Source organism: Elephas maximus, chromosome 23, assembly GCF_024166365.1.
Source record: "Elephas maximus indicus isolate mEleMax1 chromosome 23, mEleMax1 primary haplotype, whole genome shotgun sequence".
Classification (NCBI taxonomy): Eukaryota; Metazoa; Chordata; class Mammalia; order Proboscidea; family Elephantidae; genus Elephas; species Elephas maximus.
This window is the reverse complement of record NC_064841.1, coordinates 76,640,295-76,657,651: the sequence shown is the minus strand read 5'-3', so window position 1 is coordinate 76,657,651 and position 17,357 is coordinate 76,640,295. Positions and strand designations below refer to the sequence as shown.

Sequence of the window (17,357 nt, the reverse complement as noted above, 5' to 3'; positions counted from 1 at the left end):
GGTGCTGTCTGGGTGGAGCGGGGCCTCGCCCCCCAGCCGCCGTGCGGAGGGCCCCGGGGCTGCAGCTCTGCGCCCCGCGGGCTCCCTGTGCGCGGCCCCCGGGAGCTGCACCGCCTGGCGCGGCCGTCTCTGTCCCGGGCTGGACTCTGGCTGCACCCCTCCGTTTCGATATTTGCGTCCCGTTTTATACGCAGAGGTGGAAGGGAACGGCTTGTCAGCTCCTTAAACCTTCTCACCAGGTTGTGTTTTTAATGTTTGGAGATCCCCGTCAATGGTGCTGTGTGTTACGTTCTAGTAATCAGCTTCGACCGCCGGCCCTCGGGGTGTCTGCGTCGACGCAGTGCCAGGGCGGCTCTCCATTTTTCTTACCGTCTCTCTGATTTCGGACAGTGTCCGTCTCAGCTTGTGTCTCGCTCGCGGTTTATCTTGTTGCAATACCGGATACACCGCTTTAGTCATCAAATGAGTTTAAGATTCGGAATTTTTGACGAAACAATGCTGAGACATCCAAGACCGTTGGATTTTTTTTGTTTTTGTTTTTTAAGTACTGTGTGTAATTCGGAAACCCTGGTGGCGCAGTGGTTAAGAGCCACGGCTGCTAACCAAGAGGTCGGCACTTCCAATCCAGCAGGCGCTCCTTGGGAACTACAGGGCAGTTCTCTGTCGTGTAGGGTCGCTATGAGTCGGAATCGACTCGAGGGCAATGGGTTCATGTGTAACTCAGTGCTGGTGGCACAGTGGTTAACAGCTTGGCTGCTAACCAAAAGGTGAGCAGTTTGAATCCACCAGCCGCTCCTTGCAAACCTTAAATGGGGCAGTTCTACTCTGTCCTGTAGAGTCGCTGTGAGTCGGAATCGACTTGTTGGCAACGGGTTTCTACGTAATCCAGTACAATGCTGGACTAATGCTAAATTTATGAAATAGATTACTTACCGCAGTGGTGCTCATTCCAACGATCTCTAGAGTGTTTGTGATATGGATGTCAGTACAGCAAAGGAGACTAAGCCGAGCAGTGTTTGTGTTTCGAAATGAATTGTTCACGTTGGAATGTTGCCGCAGTGATAAATGATAAGGACTATTTACACTTCCAAACAGTGGGTTTAACCTTTACTCTTAAACCCACTCATCCTATCTCCACATCAAGAGAAAGTTCACTTTGATTGATCCTTGGGAAAATGGTTGTTATTTTCCTTACAGATTCATGCTTCTTCCAGTCTTGGCCCATTGAAAGCAAAAGAGGAAAGTTAGAAATTTCATAAGCAAACATTTACTGACCACTGCTCTGCACAAAAGACTATATAATACCATAATATGTGGAAACAGGAAGAGAGTGTAGAGGGATGTAAAATCTGTTGCCGTGCAGTCAATTCCAACTCATAGCGACCCTATAGGGCAGAGTGGAACTGACCCATAGGGTTTCCAAGGAGCAGCTGGTGGATTCGAACTGGGAACCTTCTGGTTAGCAGCCGAGGTCTTAATCACAGTGCCACCAGGGTTCCAGAGGGTTATAAGGTTGAATTAAAAAATACACCCTTTATTCAAGAGCATTCAAGTAATTAAAAGTACAATGACAAGAAAGAGACATTCTTTTACTCCTCACATTCATTGGCTGTAGATTGATAGTGTTTATTTGAACACAAGAATAGAGGTTAGAAAGAATAATTTATCACTTCCAAATATAATCAAGCTGGAGTTTGACCTAAGGTGTCTTTAAAAAAAAAATCATTATACTATTTGAATAGGTATTTCATTCCTTATATGTTGTTCATGGACTTCACAGACACAAATTAAAAGGCATCTTACTCATATAACAAGAAACATTTACTGAGTGCCTACCCTGTGCCAGCTACTCTTCTATAAGCTTGGGAAACAGTGGTGAATTAGGAGCTTACATTCTAGAAAACATTTAACCCACTCCTTGGGATAAAAAATCAGAACAAATTCTGATGGCTTTACCAAGCTCTAACAATATATGTATACCAGTGACTCCACAGTTTTCTGAATAAGGTTAAAAGACCAATAGATAAAACACAGTTAACTGTGATCATGAGTTTTAAATGTGCCTCTTAGGAAAAGTGCTTAATTTGAAGATACGTTAGAGAATCTTGGTGGTTTTAGTTTTGCTCTTTGGAATGTGTTACAAAACTAGATGTTAAAACTTCTAAATTTATATTGCTGGTTTAACTGGAGATGCTTTCAAACCTATGGAAGTAAAATATAAGAGATGAATATATAATAGAAAAATTAGTACCAACACATTTGTCTCAAACTTTAAATGCCCTTAACAATATGCTAGGAAACCCTGGTGGTGTAGTGGTTAAGTGCTACAGCTGCTAACCAAAAGGGCAGTAGTTTGAATCCACCAGGTGCTCCTTGGAAACTCTACAGGGCAGTTCTACTCTGTCCTATAAAGTCGCTATGAGTCAGAATTGACTCGATGGCCGTGGGTTTTTAACAATATGTTGCTATATCTACTCTACGTTGGACTTAACAAATTTTTGCCTTGAAAATGTAACACTTAGAACTATATTTTTGTTGTAGTTAAGGACTAATAAATGGCATTCTTGATATTTTGGAAACATTAATTTTCATAGAGTTTGGGGGTGACGTAAACAGTTAAGTGCTCAACTACTAACTAAAAAGTTCTTGGTTCAAGCCCACCTAGAGGCACCTCAGGAGACAAGTCTGGAGACGTTGGAAGCCCTATAGAGCAGTTCTACTCTGCACCCATGGGGTCACCATGAGTGGGAATCAACTTCACAGCAACTAACAACAAATTGTCATACACTTCCTTAGTTTATCTTAGATTGGGGAGTGGATCACTTGAGATTGACAAGATTCTCTTTTTTGATCATATATGCTAATGAATCTTTCCAGTAGATTTTACTTTAATATTCCACCTGTAACCATCATTAAACAATGTGTTACATCTATGGTTGTTTTGAATATTCCCAAAAGCTCTTAAGGAGGGGCAGAATTGCTGCCTGTCAAGGGCTGAACACTGATTACACGAGTAGTTTACTGAAGACAAAAGATACCATTGTTAATTTAAAAGTCATGGTTTTCTATGGCCAATTCAAATATGCCAACTCCCCAGTTTTATGTGCAGGATTCGTCCTCAGTGTTGCTAAATCTGTTCTCAAAACGTCTATTCTAGTTATTTCTTTGCACTCCTCGCGTTATCACAGATTGCAGTCAAGCTTTTGTTCACTCTCATTTTATTGGCACATCTAACTTGGATAATCAGAGCTTTCCCTATCAAGATGGTTGACTGACCACATTTCCTCCTACCTGTACAACAGGTGGATTCCGTGAGAGATCAATTCAACAATGTCCAATAAACCTTTTTCTGAACTTTGTGCTGGGTACAATGGGGGAGTTCAAAAGAAGAATTTATAATCTAAGGTACTCTGTCAGGGAGAAAAACAAACATTATACTAGAACCAAAAAAACCTAACCCGTTGCCATCCAGGGTTCAGACTCAGCAACCCTATTGGACGGAGTACAACTGCTGCACAGGGTTTCCAACAAGTGGCTGGTGGATTCTAACTAGAAGCGAGAGACAATTTCAGAATAATATCAAGGCATGTAAATACAGTATTGTCCTGGCAGTGAGGAAGTGACAAGATTGTAAAAGAATTTAGAGAGATCAGAGAGCACGTGCCATTGGCATTACTGTAGGTTCCAAAACAAGTTTCTAACATCTTAGCATTTAATGTTAGGCTATAGTTTAGACTATAGCTTGAAACAATTGCGGGGTTGGGCTCCAGGGGCCTTGGAAAAAGAAAAAAAATTGGGGGGAGGGGAAGTAAGTACTCCAGAAAGGAAGATCCCTGTTGGTTCAATGGTTAAGCCCTCAGTTAGTGAACGGCACTTGGAATCCACCAGGCGATCCACAGGAGAAAGATGCGGCAGTCTCCTTCCATCAAGATTAGAGCTTTGGAAATCCTATGGGGCAGCTCTGCTCTGTTCTATAGGGTCGCTACCAGTTGCAATGATCCCAGGAAAATGGGTTTGGGTTTTGGACTCTAGGAATAACTTGTCTTTAGCATTTGTCTCTCAATGGAATGCCCCAAACAAACTACAAAACTGAGGAATCTGTTGTTTCGAAGACTGCAAAAGCAAGGTTTTTGGTTTTTTTTTTTATTAAGAGACTTTTGCAAGACACCCACGGAGATAAACGTAGGGGCACGTTTGTTGAGGTAACTTTCCAGTAACCAAAAGTGATAATCTGCCTAAGGCCCGTTTAAACCGCAATTTCGCGGTAGTTCTGATGGGATGGCAGGGCTTCTGACCCCGCGGTATATAAGGCGTGCATTTCCCCCTACACGCGTATTACGGCGGAAACTTCCCGTCTGTCATCCCGACCACCGGAAGGGGCGGGGTGTGCGTGCCTCGGGGCCACACGCGCTCCGCTGGGCTGGACGGGCTGCTGCGACGGGGCGGCCATGCCCGGCACTACGGGGTCGCTCCCAGGCCGGGGCCACGCGGGCGACGCCAGCCTCGCAGAGCCGCCTGGCTCCGGGCAGCCACAGGGGAACCGGATTCCCGTTGGCACCCATCCCACAGACGCCCAGCACCGACACGCGCTTATTAGGAGAAGCGCGTCGCTTTGGCGAGGGAAGCGCGCTCCTGCCGCCTCTGCCTTCAGCCCCGGCGTCCCTCCCGGCTCGGCCCGCGCCGCCCTCAGGCGCCCGAGGGCCGGGTAGCGCGGCCCAACGCCTCAAGCGTCGCTTCCGGCGGCCTCTTCCGGAAGTGGGCGGGGCGGGCGGGGCTTCCGGGCGGCGTCCTCGCGCCTGCGCCGGGCGGTGCGCGTGGCCGTGGAGCGCGCCCGGGGCTGCGGGTCATGCTGCGGACGTGCGGGACCGGCCTGCGGCCCCCCCGGTGCTGCCCGCGGCTCGGCCGCCTCTGCTCCCGGCTCCTCCCGGCCGCGCCGGGCCTCTGGCCGGGGAAGCGGGGGCTGCCCGCGGGCCGGCCTGTGTCGGGGGAACGCGGACGAGGATGGCTGCCGCCGACGGGCCACGACACGGGCGTCCAGGTCTACAACAGCCTGACCCGGAGGAAAGACCCCTTCATCGTGGCCAACGCGGAAGCCGCCTCCTGGTACCCCGGGCACCCTCGTGGGTCGGGACGTCGGCGGGCGGCGTGGTGGGGGCGCCGGGCAGGGGAGGGAGCTGCAGGGCGAGGTTTCGGGTGGCGGGGACTTTGTGCCGTGGAAAGCGGGGTCGGGTTCTTCGGGGGCGAGCATTTGTAAAACGCACTGGGGGAGTCCATTGGAGACATTGGGGCGTGTTCACCGTCCGTCTGGGGGTTCATGAAAGCAGTAGAGGCCCAGAGTCGCAGTCCCCAGAAGTGGTCACTTAAAAAAACAAAAAACAGCGAGGTGATTATGTGATCATGGAAACCGGGAATGGAGTGCTGGCTCTTGCAGCTCGTTGACCTGACGGAGTTTAACTTTGTTCCCAGGTACAGTTGTGGGCCCACTGTGTACGATCACGCACACCTTGGCCACGCTTGGTGAGTTTTCCCGGATTTGAATTTTCACTCTTCGGGGTACCGTTTGTTTTTTTAAAGAATTGGCCTCATTTTTCAAGTAACAGTTAGAAATCTTTAAGTTATTACTATGTTCCGTGCATTGTGAAAGCACTCACGATAAGTCTCCTTTGGTTTTTGCACCTATTCTAAGCATTGGCGCTCCTTTTATAGGTGAAGAGATTCAGGGAGGCAATATGGAGCAGCAAGAAATAACCTGTCTTGGAATTAGAGGTTTTTTGGCTGATTTACTGACATAGGGATCCCTTTCAAGGAGCTCTGGAGTCTTTCTGGTTAGGAGTCATTTCTGGCTCCACCGTTTATTAGTTTTCCAACCTTGGACAATCACTTTAACGTTTCTTTGTGGGAAGCAGAGAATTATCGCAGTAAAACGTGTATAAGAAAACACTTTGCATTTAAACTAGTTTTGTGTATACGACTTAGTGACGTTATTTACTGTCACCATGTTGTGAAACCATCACTGCTGTTTCCAGTTTTTTTCTCACCCTCAACAGAAACTCCGTGCCCCTTAAGCCGTAAATCTCCCTTCCCCCCCACACCCACCCCTGGAAACTACTAATAAACTTTGGTTTCTATGCATTTGTCTGTTCTACGTATTTTATATAAGCTGGAACGATCCACTTATGTGAAATATGTGCTTTATTGTTTTGAGACTTGCTTTCTTCATCTTTGAGATGAGAATGATAATAGTGTCCGTCTTTTTGACTCTTCATGGCAATCTTGTGAGATAATGTCAATAAAATGTTGCTTAATTCACTACCTGATGTGTGACTTGTTATAAGGGTTCAATGATTATTCTTTACAGCTACCTTGAGAAGACAGTGGCTTAACCAAGGCCACACATTTAGCAAGTGCTGGAACTTGGGTTTATCTGGCTGCCAAATACTTGTTATCTTGACGTCTTAAACGTAAGCTATACTGCTTCCTACATGTGTCAAGATTACCACCTTTCCCTGTATTTTGTGAGTTCTTTTGGGCATTTTTTTTGTTGTTATTATTCAATTCAGACTAAAAGTAAAGTTGCTTTTCATTCAGTTATTCGATATAATTTCTTAAATATTATTTTTATCACCTAGCAGGAGGTAAACTTTTTGTTCTGTTATAATGACATAAATAATGTAGGAGTCATTTCTTTTTCCTTCACTTGGGTTAACTTATGGAGCCCTGGTGGCGCAGCGGTTGAGTGCTATGGTTGGTAACCAAAAGGCTGGCAGTTTGAATCCAACAGCCGCTCCTTCAAAACCCTATGGGGCAGTTCTGCCCTGTCCTGTAGGGTTGCTATGAGTTTGGAATCAACATGACAGCAACTGATTTGAGTTAATTTACCGTTAATTTCAGAAAGCTTATTTTTACTCTCTTTGTTGAAGTATAAAATATAGAAAAGAGTACAAATCTTATGCCTACAGCCGAATGAATGTTCACAGCATTTAGGTCAAGAAACAGAACATGACCTGCACTGCAGAATTTTCCTTTGGGTCCCCTTTCATCACCGTCTTTGCCTAGCCTCCATTCAAGGATAGCCACTATCAGATAGGCATGTTTACATGGTTGTGATTCAGTCTAGATGTTAAGATAGGGTGCATTCATCAAGAAGAGTTACTCAATCAAAGATGCCCCTAAAACGTAGAAAACATAAGGACTGTAAGATTTCTGAAGAAAGGGAGGTTTTGGGGGCAGAGATGGGCAGGCAGATGCCTTGCAGAGGATCCATGGCTCTGTTACTAGTTTGAAATTAGAATGGTAGCAGTAGTAGCATTGTCAGAACCTGTTGTAACTTCAGGGGGGATAGTGTGAATCAGAATCAGCCCAAGGCTGATGCCTGTGACGTAGAGATCAGATATAGCTCCACTCTCCAGCCTTTTTACTAATTCTGACACCAGCCATCCCTCCCATGGCACTCTACTTCTGGGTTTGATGATCTGTTGCAGCGGCCACAGAGAACTCACAGACCATACTAAGAGTTAGGTGGTTTATTAAGGAAACAGCAGGGTACAACTCAGGGCCAGGAAGCATGCAAAGTGTGGAAGGTGTCCCTGAAGCAGAGAGCACATTTTTCCCTTTGCCAGTGCAGGACAGCTCTCTTAGCTCCTCTTGCCATGCAGGCCTCCTCCCAGCCCTCTGAGGACAGGCCTCCTCTTGACCCTGCTGTCTGTTACCACTGACTTTGCAGCGGGGCCCCTTCTGGGCCTCTCACTGGCTTTAGTGTTAGAGCTCTTGACCTGTGTTACAGCTCTTTTAGGAGGTTCCTTGCCTCCTCTCTACTTCTCCTCCTCTCTACTTCTCCCTTCTTCCCTCTCTCTGAAAAACTTCTATGTGGTTGGGTGCTTATATACCTACCTCCTTGTTAATTTCAAGGCATGGCCTCTCCCAGTGGACGGGGATACAAACTGACCAGTCCCCTCTCAGTAGGCCAATGCGACTAATTTGGATAGCAGGGTATACTCACCTCATTTGCATAGTCTATTGACCAGTCTCTGCAAGGTGCATACCAGTCATAAGGCAGGCTGCATCCCGGCACCAGACAAAAAGTAAGTTGTTTCCAGCTTGTTCAGGAAATGTCAGTGAGCCTGGACAAAAGTAACAGACCTTCTGGGGCAGAAAACTAGGGCAAAGGTAATTCTTCAGGGCTTGGGGGGAAAATCTTTGAAGCTGTTTCTCCAAAGAACCAAGGCAAATGGCCACATAAAGGAACTCGTTTCACCACTGTTAGTAAGGGCAAGTTCAGAATTCTCAGGTCTTAGCAAGACTGTCACTAATTTGCCCTGTCCCCTCCCCCCACTTTTACTCTCTTATTTTATGGCTCCTTCGCAGTCCTTTCTAAGGTCATAGTTCTGCTTGAGGAGAGCTGGGATTAGCACAGAGTCTGGTGCATAAGGGCAGAATCAGAGCCAGAACTTTAAGGGTGAGTATTGTGTGCCATCGCGTTGACCCCAACCCGTAGCGACCCTACAGGACAGAGTAGAACTGCCCCATAGGCTTTTCTAGGCTTTAATCTGTACAGGAGCAGATCGCCAGGTCCTTCATCCCACAGAGTGGCTAGTGGATTCAAACCACAGACCTTTCGGTTTGCAGTTGAGTGCTTGACCTCTGCGTCACCAGGGCTCCTTTGAAGGATGGGTAGGGCTTAGTTAAGTAAAAAGAAACATCCTGAAAATGACTCCCACGGTTTCCAGGAAGGGGTTGGAGAGAAGGGTGCAGATTCTGTTTGGAAGAAAACAAATAGGCCAGCTTGGTTCACACAGGGAACGTTTGGGGAAAAGAGGTTTGAGGGTTGGTTGGGCCAGATTGGGAAGGGTGTTTCATCATCTGGCCTGAAGTGTTGGATTGTTCCTCGATGTAGATAGAGAAGTAGCACTGGAGAGTTTTCAGTAAAACCCCTCAGCGCTGGGAATACTCTTAGCGGTCATCTAGATGAGCATCTTCATTTTATTGATCGAGAAAGCTGAGATCTTCTGCAGTGAGGTGACCCAGCTGACAGTTTACGGCTACATAGTGGGGTATAGCCACTTCATTTGCATAGTCTATTGACCAGTCCCTGCAAGGTATGTACTGATCACAGGGCAGACTGCAGCCCAGCAACAGACAAAAAGGTTGTTAACAGCTTGTTCAGAAAATGTCGATCAACTTGGACAAGAGTAAGGAGGGGATTCAGAAGGAATCTGAGGTCTCTGCGTTCCCAGTGCCGAGAGGTCTTTTGCTACTTGTCTCTGGCCGTCCAGCACCTTTAGGGACGGGTGTGCATGGGTGTGGCCCGGCGGTAGCTCCATCTCAGGGACTCAAGTTGCCCCGACCTTGCAGCGTCCCCGAAAGCCCAGCCAGGACAGCGCTGTCTCTGCTGTTTCCCACGGCAGCCCTGCGACTTCAGTTTGAGCCGCGCTTGGTCCAGGATGTGATTGTACTCTTGTTCTCACTTTGACTTGGGTTGCCATTCCTCTTTTCTTTTTTAAGTCTCATTTCTTGTAAAGTCTTTGCCAACTCAAGACTAGTAAAGGTGCTAGTGGTGATAACAGTAATAATAGCTTCTGTCTGCAGCAGTTAGTGCCTACGGGCACTGTTAGTTGTTAGGCGTCGACTTATGGTGACCCAACATATAATAGGATGAAACATTGCCCGTTCCTGCTACATCTTCATGGTGGTTGGTACGTTTAAGTCCATCAACCTGACGTATAACAGGACGAAATGTCGCCCGTCCCTGCCACACCTTGATGGTGGTTGGTACGTTTAAGTCCATCGACCTGACGTATAACAGGACGAAATGTCGCCCGTCCCTGCCACACCTTGATGGTGGTTGGTACGTTTAAGTCCATCGACCTGACGTATAACAGGAGGAAATGTCGCCCGTCCCTGCCACACCTTGATGGTGGTTGGTACGTTTAAGTCCATCGACCTGACGTATAACAGGACGAAATGTCGCCCGTCCCTGCCACACCTTGATGGTGGTTGGTACATTTAAGTCCATCCACCTGACGTATAACAGGACGAAATGTCACCCGTCCCTGCCACACCTTGATGGTGGTTGGTACGTTTAAGTCCATTGTTGCAGCCATTGTGTCTGCTCATCTTACTGAGATTTCCACCCCCTCCCCTGGCCCTCCACTTTACCAAACGTCGTGTCCTTCTCCAGCGATCGGTCCCTCCTGATGATGTGTCCAAAGTAAGCGAGTCAAAGTCTTGGATAAGATTCTGTGATTCATATGGTTTTCCTTGGCTAATTAAAAAAAAATAGATTGCCAGGCCATTCCTCGTAGTCTCTTTTAGTCCGGAAGCTCCAGTGAAACCTGTCCACCATGGGTGACCCTGCTGGTATTTGAGATGCCAGTGGCGCAGTTTCCAGCATAATAACAACACACAGGCCACAAACTGACAGATGGGTGATGGTGAGTCTGTCGGGGAACTGAACCCCGGGTCTTCTCCGTGTCAGGTAGGTACACTCACGACTGTACAAACCATGGGCCCTAAGATTGTATTCAACCAGTACAACGATCTCGTGGGTTAGCAGAACTTTGCCTGGTTTGCAGTAAGCAGGAGGTTTCAAGAGGTTAACTATCTTGTCCGGGAGTTCTGGAGATGCTTTTGTCAGTAGAATTGGAATTTAGACTCAGCTCTGTTTGTGGGGGTGGGGGGAAGGTTGGATGAAGGCAGCAGGTTAAAGTGATGTCATAACATAGCTGGGAATTTTTATCAGGAAAATGGCTTTATGAACTCAAACTTAGAGAAGCTGCATAGATGATGGAGATGAGCATTAAATTAGCTGGTCTTGAGTTTTAAGGTTGTTTTATGGGAAATTGGGTTCTTGAGATTTTCAGTGGATCTTAAATACTCCTTTTGATTTTAAAAGCTTGAGTTAACCCAACGTAGTATATAAATAAACTGGTATGTTAGTATTCCACAGCAGTGTCCACATTTCTTAGGAGTAATGTTAGATAGCTTTAATGGGACTGTACGTGCCTCGAGTTATTATTATTTGTTTCTGTTTCATCATAGCGAAAAATTAGAGTTACTCTAGGGCGTGAACAAGGATGGTAAAAGCTCTTAGTACTTTTAATTACCTAATGCCATTGTTTGAAGAGCACATTTTTATACAGTCAAATAGATGTAACTCACTTAGGGGGTGGGTGGTTCAGTAGGAAAATTCTCACCTTCCATGGGGGAGACCCAGGTTCGATTCCTGTCCATGCACCTCGTGAGTAGCCAACACCTGTCTGTCAGTGGAGGCTTGCGTGTTGCTATGAGGCTGAACAGGTTTCAGCAGAGCTTCCAGACTGAGGTGAGCTGGGAAGAAAGGCCTGGAAACCTCATTCTGAAAATCAGCTGCTGAAAACCCTATGGGTCACAGCTGTCCTGTCTGAAACTGAGCGTGGGAATGGCGCGGGGCTGGGCAGTGATTTGTTTCACTGTGCGTGGGGTTGCCACGCATCGGGGGCCCACTAGATGCCAGCTGAAAGCAACAAACTCACTTAACATAAGCTACAATAAAACTCCTAAGGTTGGGTCCTGTGATCGAAGCAGCACCTTTGTCACTTTCTGGGGAGGACTTGTCGGGGCTGGAACATGGTGTACCCGGCAGTAAAACGGCTCTGGCGTTTACTAACTCCGCTTGAGCAATCAGTTACATGATACGCAGTTACAGATTTATAACTAAATATATGATGCGTTTCTTTTAAAGATCACAATGCTGTCTTCTGTGTTATAGGCATCTTATCTTTTTTTTTCTTTCAGCTCCTATGTTAGGTTTGATATAATTCGAAGGCTCCTGACCAGGGTTTTTGGATGCAACATAATCATGGTGATGGGAGTCACAGATATTGATGATAAAATAATCAGAAGAGCCAGTGAGGTAAGTGTGGAAGGCTTATGTTTATCGATAACTTGATCATCGTTCTGACCTTTATCTGACAGTTGTTCTTTGTTGTATTTTATAAGTAGTTGTCATATTTTGGAGCCCCGGTGGCGCAGTGGTTAAGAGCTCAGCTGCTGACCAAAAGGTCAGCAGTTCGAATCCACCAGCTGCGTCTTGGAAAGCCTGTGGGGCAGTTCTACTCTGTCCTGTAGGGTTGCTAGGAGTTGGAATTGACTCAGAGGCAACAGGTTTGGTTTTTGGTTTTGTCGTATTTTTTTATTCATGTATGACTCAACGAGTACGACTTATTAAATGACTCAATGCAGGTTACCAGAGCGATCTTTGTTGTCCTCGTAAAGGAAATGAAAGCCTATTTAATTTTGGTCACCAAAACATTTTAACAAATTGCTTCATTCTCTGGTGGTATCCTGTCTTGAGTCTGTAACCCGTCTGCTATCCTCTCAGCCTCCAAGGTGAATAACTAACCCCCTCTTTGGAAAGCGGATCAGGCCCACGGACACCTGACGTTGGATACGTTCACAGTTCTGCTCACGGTACCTTTTATTTCTGTGCTTCCTGATGGCTTAAAAAGATTTTGTGTCTACTGCCATCTGGTCTCAGAACAATCCTGTGTGCTAGGCAGAGGAGACCTTGTTGTGCCTTTTTTTACATATGTTTAATTTATTTTTTTTAACTTAATTTTGAAGTAATTTTAGACCTACAGAAAAATCTCAAGACCAGTGGAGAGAACCGTTGAATCCCCTTTGCCAGGATTTCTCACTTGTGTTTTACGTGTGCGTGGGAGTCAGCTCCATGGCAACTGTTAAAAAAAAAAAAAAAATGACCAGGTTTTCCCCACCTTCACTCTCTGTAGCCTTTTCCTGATGTGATATCCAGTCTTCAGTGCAGTGGATTAAATTGTGCCCATAGAGAGTTAAGTCCTAATCCCTGTGCCTGTAAATATGATCCTGTTCGGAAATAGGAGGGTTTTTGCTATGGTAATGAGGCTGTACCAGAGCAGAGTGAGTCCTAAATCTAATCAGTTCTAGGTAGTGCCTTCTAGAAAGAGGAGAGTAGACACTGAGACACCCAGGGCAGGGGAGATGCTGTGCCAAGACAGAGGTGGCTGAGAGGAAGGTCAGGGGCAGTCGCGGGGAGCCTCCATGGGCTCTCCTCAGATGGTTGGGGCGTGGAGCGAGTGCCGGATCACTGCCCTCCTGGCAGAGCAGGTTTGCGAAGCTCTTTGACTTTGTCTTTTTGGTAACGTGGTCTTTCTTATAAACAAGCTATTCTGATCAAATGTCACTGCTCTTTGCTGGACCTGCTTGGCTGTAATGGCCTTCTCCGTTGCTTGTCTCTGTTAGGGTGCTGTTTCTAAGGGCCATCCTTTCCGGACGTTTTTCTCCGGTCTCATAACTCAGGGTGGTTTGTAGTGCAGTACAGCCCAATCGTCATTTGTTTGTTAGTTAGGATGACTGAGTATTTATTTCCTTTCCCTGAATCTGACGAGGGAATTTAATAAAGCTGACCTTATTTAGATGCAAGCAGTTTTCCTACATCTAGTCTCCAGATATCATTGCCATTTAGCACTGCTTTCTTTAAACACTTTGATACTACGGACATTTTCAAGCATACGTGAAATAGAGTAATACGGTGACCCCCACGTGCCCATCCCCCAGCTCCAGCATTTCACAGGGTTTTGTACGGTGACCCCCACGTGCCCATCAGCGAGCTCCAGCATTTCACAGCGTTTTGTACAGTGACCCCCACGTGCCCGTCAGCCAGCTCCAGCATTTCACAGGGTTTTGTACGGTGACCCCCACGTGCCCGTCAGCCAGCTCCAGCATTTCACAGGGTTTTGTACGGTGACCCCCATGTGCCCGTCCGCCAGCTCCAGCATTTCTCAGCGTTTTGCCATGCCATCATTGCTTTTTCTGGCTGTCATGTGTTGGGCATCCAGATGGTGACTGTAGCTGGCAACTATATTACTTTGAGAGTATGTTTTTCCCTTTTGGCTTCTAATACAGTACTTTTCTGAAGTCTGGTTAATTAGACGGTGTCTGTAGTGCTTTGTTTTCATTTACTGGATTTCTTAAATATTTTTTTTTCAAATGAATGAGTTTTGAATCATTTTACCATGTCTTTCACTGTGGCTTTCTTTCCTCTTTAACATTTTCTCAACTCGCCACCCCCCCACCCATCTTTCTTGGAAACGCTTGAGTATGCTCCGACTCGCCTGACAGTGATCGTTTTGGCAAGGTTTTGGATGATATGACAGAAGTGGGGCAGACTGGTGATGAAAGCATTGAAACGGGAAGTCAGAAGGCCACCTTCTGGCTGGGGACACTGGCTTATATGCGGTTTAATTTTCTCGTTTATTAAATGAGTGTGGTGCTCCTCTTAGATCTCACGTGGGCAGTTAGAGACGCAGGGTGAGGAAGTCCTCAGAGCGAACTCTGTGGGACTAATTATTGTTATGGCCACGGAGCCCTGGTGGCACAGTGGTTAAGAGGTAAGACAAGCTTCGGCTGCTAACCAAAAGGTTGGCAGTTTGAATCTACCAGCCGCTCCTATATTTTAAAAACTACTTTTAAAGGATCACCTCTTTTGCTTTTTCCAGTTAGAAATTTTAATAATTATTTATGTCTGCAAATTGTTAAATTATGAAATTTATAGAAAAACAAATTGAGTACATTATGCTTTTGTGATTTTAAAGCATGTACGTGTGTGTACGTAGTATTTTTAAGTCAGTGTATTTTTATGGTGTTTTATAGTCTGCTTTTCCCATTTGTTACACTTTGAGTGTTTTCTCACGTTCTTAAATATTTCTGAACGTTTTTAAGTAGCCATGTAGTACTTGACCCCATGAATGTCTTTTAATGTGATGTTAGTAAAACTGTTAGAAGAGTCACGATTTGGTTGGGGTGGGATGTGCTGGAGGAGACAGGGCTGGGATGCGGGCAGTCAGAGAAGGAGATGAGGAGCCAGGAGTCAGGAGAGACACCATCCTCGATTTTGAAGTCTTAGGTTTTTTCCAGAGGAGCCCTGGTGGTGCAGTGGTTAAGTGCTTCCTGCTAATGGAAAGGCTAGCGGTTCAAACCCACCCAGCAGCTCTGTGGGAGAAAGGCTGGGCAGTCTGCACGTGTAAAGATTATGGCCTAGAAAACTCTATGGGGTGGCTCTACTTTGTCACGTGGGGGCGCTGTGATTTGAAATTAACTTGGCAACACCTAACAACAAGAGGTTATTTCCATATTCTGCTGTTTTCTTTCAAATTTATTTCATAGAAATGATGTCATATTTTCAATCAGGTTTTCTTTTTAATAGCTGGATAGTATTCCGAAAGGAGCCCTGGTGGCACTGTGGTTCAGAGTGCTCTGCTGCTAACCAAAAGGTCAGCAGTTTGACCTCTCCAGCTGCTCTGCGGTAGAAAAATGTGGCAGTCTGTCTGCTTTCTTAAAGATTTACAGCCTTGGCAACTCTGTGGGGCAGTTCTCCTCTGTCCCGTAGGGTTTCTGTGAGTCTGCGATGGGTTTGTTTGTGTTTTGGTTAGATAGTATTCTATTGTATGTGGCTATTCAGTAGTTTGCTTAGCTGTTCCCCTATTTTTGAGTATTTGTGTTGTTTCTAGCTGTTAAAAATAGCCCTGCTGTGAATTTGTTTTTCTTTTGTTTGTCTTCTTAAACACATCTCCCAAAGTGTAATTCCCAGGCCACAGAGTGAGTTGCTTATTTTATAAGTTTTGTAACTTTTCTTAAAGTCGGATTGTGTTATAGGGAGATTACTGGCAGTGCTGTAAATTGGTTCCAAATTAGAGTATATTTCCTCACGTCTTCACCCTCAGTGGATCTTACCATTTTTATTTGGTTTTGGTAGTTTTCTAAGCGCATCATATCACCTAGAATCAGTTGTCATTTCCAGAATTGTTCATAAGCATGTCCTGAACACCTGTCCTGGGCTGTGTGTGCAGAAATGAGCAAGAAATAACCCTTTCCCTTGAGCTTGTGGTCCACGGAGGAAGGTGGAGCTGCAGACAGTTGCTTAGTGTATAATGTAGCCCAGAGCCAAGATAGAGAAATGCACAGGAGATCGCGTGGCCTCCCGAAGCTCAGAGATGACTTATTAGGGGATATATGGCCAAGCAGAATCCTGAAGATCAGGAGGGGTTAGACACATGAAGAACAGGAGCTGCTAAGGACACCCTGGGCAGAGGGACGGGCTTGGAAAGAGACAGAGCGATAAGCTCTAAATGGCGTGTTCTGTGTGGGACACCAAAAAGTCCAGTATTGATAAAAAGTATGTGGTGGGCATTGGCGGATGAAGCTGGACAGATAGTCGGATCATCCTGGGTGTGATGGTTAAGGTTGTGTGTCAACTTGGCTGGGCCATGATTCTCAGTGGTTTGGCAGTTAGGATGTTATTTGGTGGTCGTATGATGTTGAGATTTGCTATAATGTGATCACCTCTATGATGGAAACAGCTCTGAGTAGCCAGTCAGCCAAAAGGGAGTTTCCTTGGGCGTGTGGCCTACATGGAATATAAGTAGATGTTCTGGCAAGGCTGGTGGGCTTTTGCTCACTCTGGATGCCGCAGCTGGCTCCTGCTCATCTGACCTCCAGTTCTTAGGACTTGAGCTAGCAGCTTACCTTTGGTCTTGCCTGCCAATCTTGGGATTCATTGATCTTTGCAGCCTGTTAGCAGCAGCCCTGCTTTCTGACCTTCCGATCTTGGGTTCACTAGCCCCTGTGGCTACGTAAATCAGGAGAAGCCTTCAGCCTGACCCACAGACTTGGGACATTTCAACCTCTACAATCGTGTGAGCCATTTCCTTGATATAAATCTTTTAAAAGTATATTTATATGCTTCACTGGTTTTGTTTCCCTAGAGAACCCAGTGTAAGACAACAGGCCTGATAGAACTTATTGAAGAGCTTGGACTTTATTCTGTGGGGTTTTGGAGCATTTTAAGCAAAGGAGTAGCTTGGCCAACTGTACAACAGCTCATCTGGCTCTAGTGTGAGACTAGGTATGAGGTGTTTGGAGATGGGGAGGGTCTGACCAGAGACGGAGAGACCACTTGGGAGCAGTGGTGGTGGGATGGCTGGGCGGATAACAGAGAGGGAGCAGGTTTCACATGTGTGAAGAGACTGAGGGAATTTACTCCGGAAAATGTTGAGTTCGAGGTACCTGAAGAAACCGAAATTCACTCACCGAGGCACAGACTGAGAGGTGAGAAGGAAAAGCAAAGAGTCCCAATATCCGTTTGAAACCTGTTGGGATAGTCCAAGTGTGAGTTGAAGATGGAATGAACAGAGGTATTTGCTGGGCAGGGTTAACCCAGGAGACGCTAAGAAGAAGTCCTGATCTGACGTGGACCTAGCTGGCAGAATTTGGAAGGCAAACAGGAGAAAGGAATGACTGACTTCTGACCCTGGCGGTGCCGTGGTTAAGAGCTGTGGCTGTAA

At 46.1% G+C, this 17,357-nt stretch overlaps 1 protein-coding gene across 4 annotated transcripts in view; it reads left to right on the top strand.

The window, feature by feature from the left end:
* Positions 1–4,807: 4,807 nt before the first annotated feature.
* The window catches only part of CARS2 (cysteinyl-tRNA synthetase 2, mitochondrial), a 79,431-nt gene continuing 66,881 nt past the window's right edge, over positions 4,808–17,357 (top strand). For 2 of the 4 annotated variants that reach the window (XM_049867877.1, XM_049867879.1), the window contains exons 1-3: positions 4,808–5,103; positions 5,467–5,517; positions 11,773–11,890. In XM_049867877.1, the coding sequence (XP_049723834.1) occupies positions 4,847–5,103; positions 5,467–5,517; positions 11,773–11,890 (426 nt within the window). In that variant the 5' untranslated portion in view covers positions 4,808–4,846. Of the gene's footprint in view, positions 5,104–5,466; positions 5,518–11,772; positions 11,891–14,591; positions 17,354–17,357 lie in introns of those variants that run through there. The other 2 variants (XM_049867878.1, XM_049867881.1) reach the window with 2 other exon arrangements.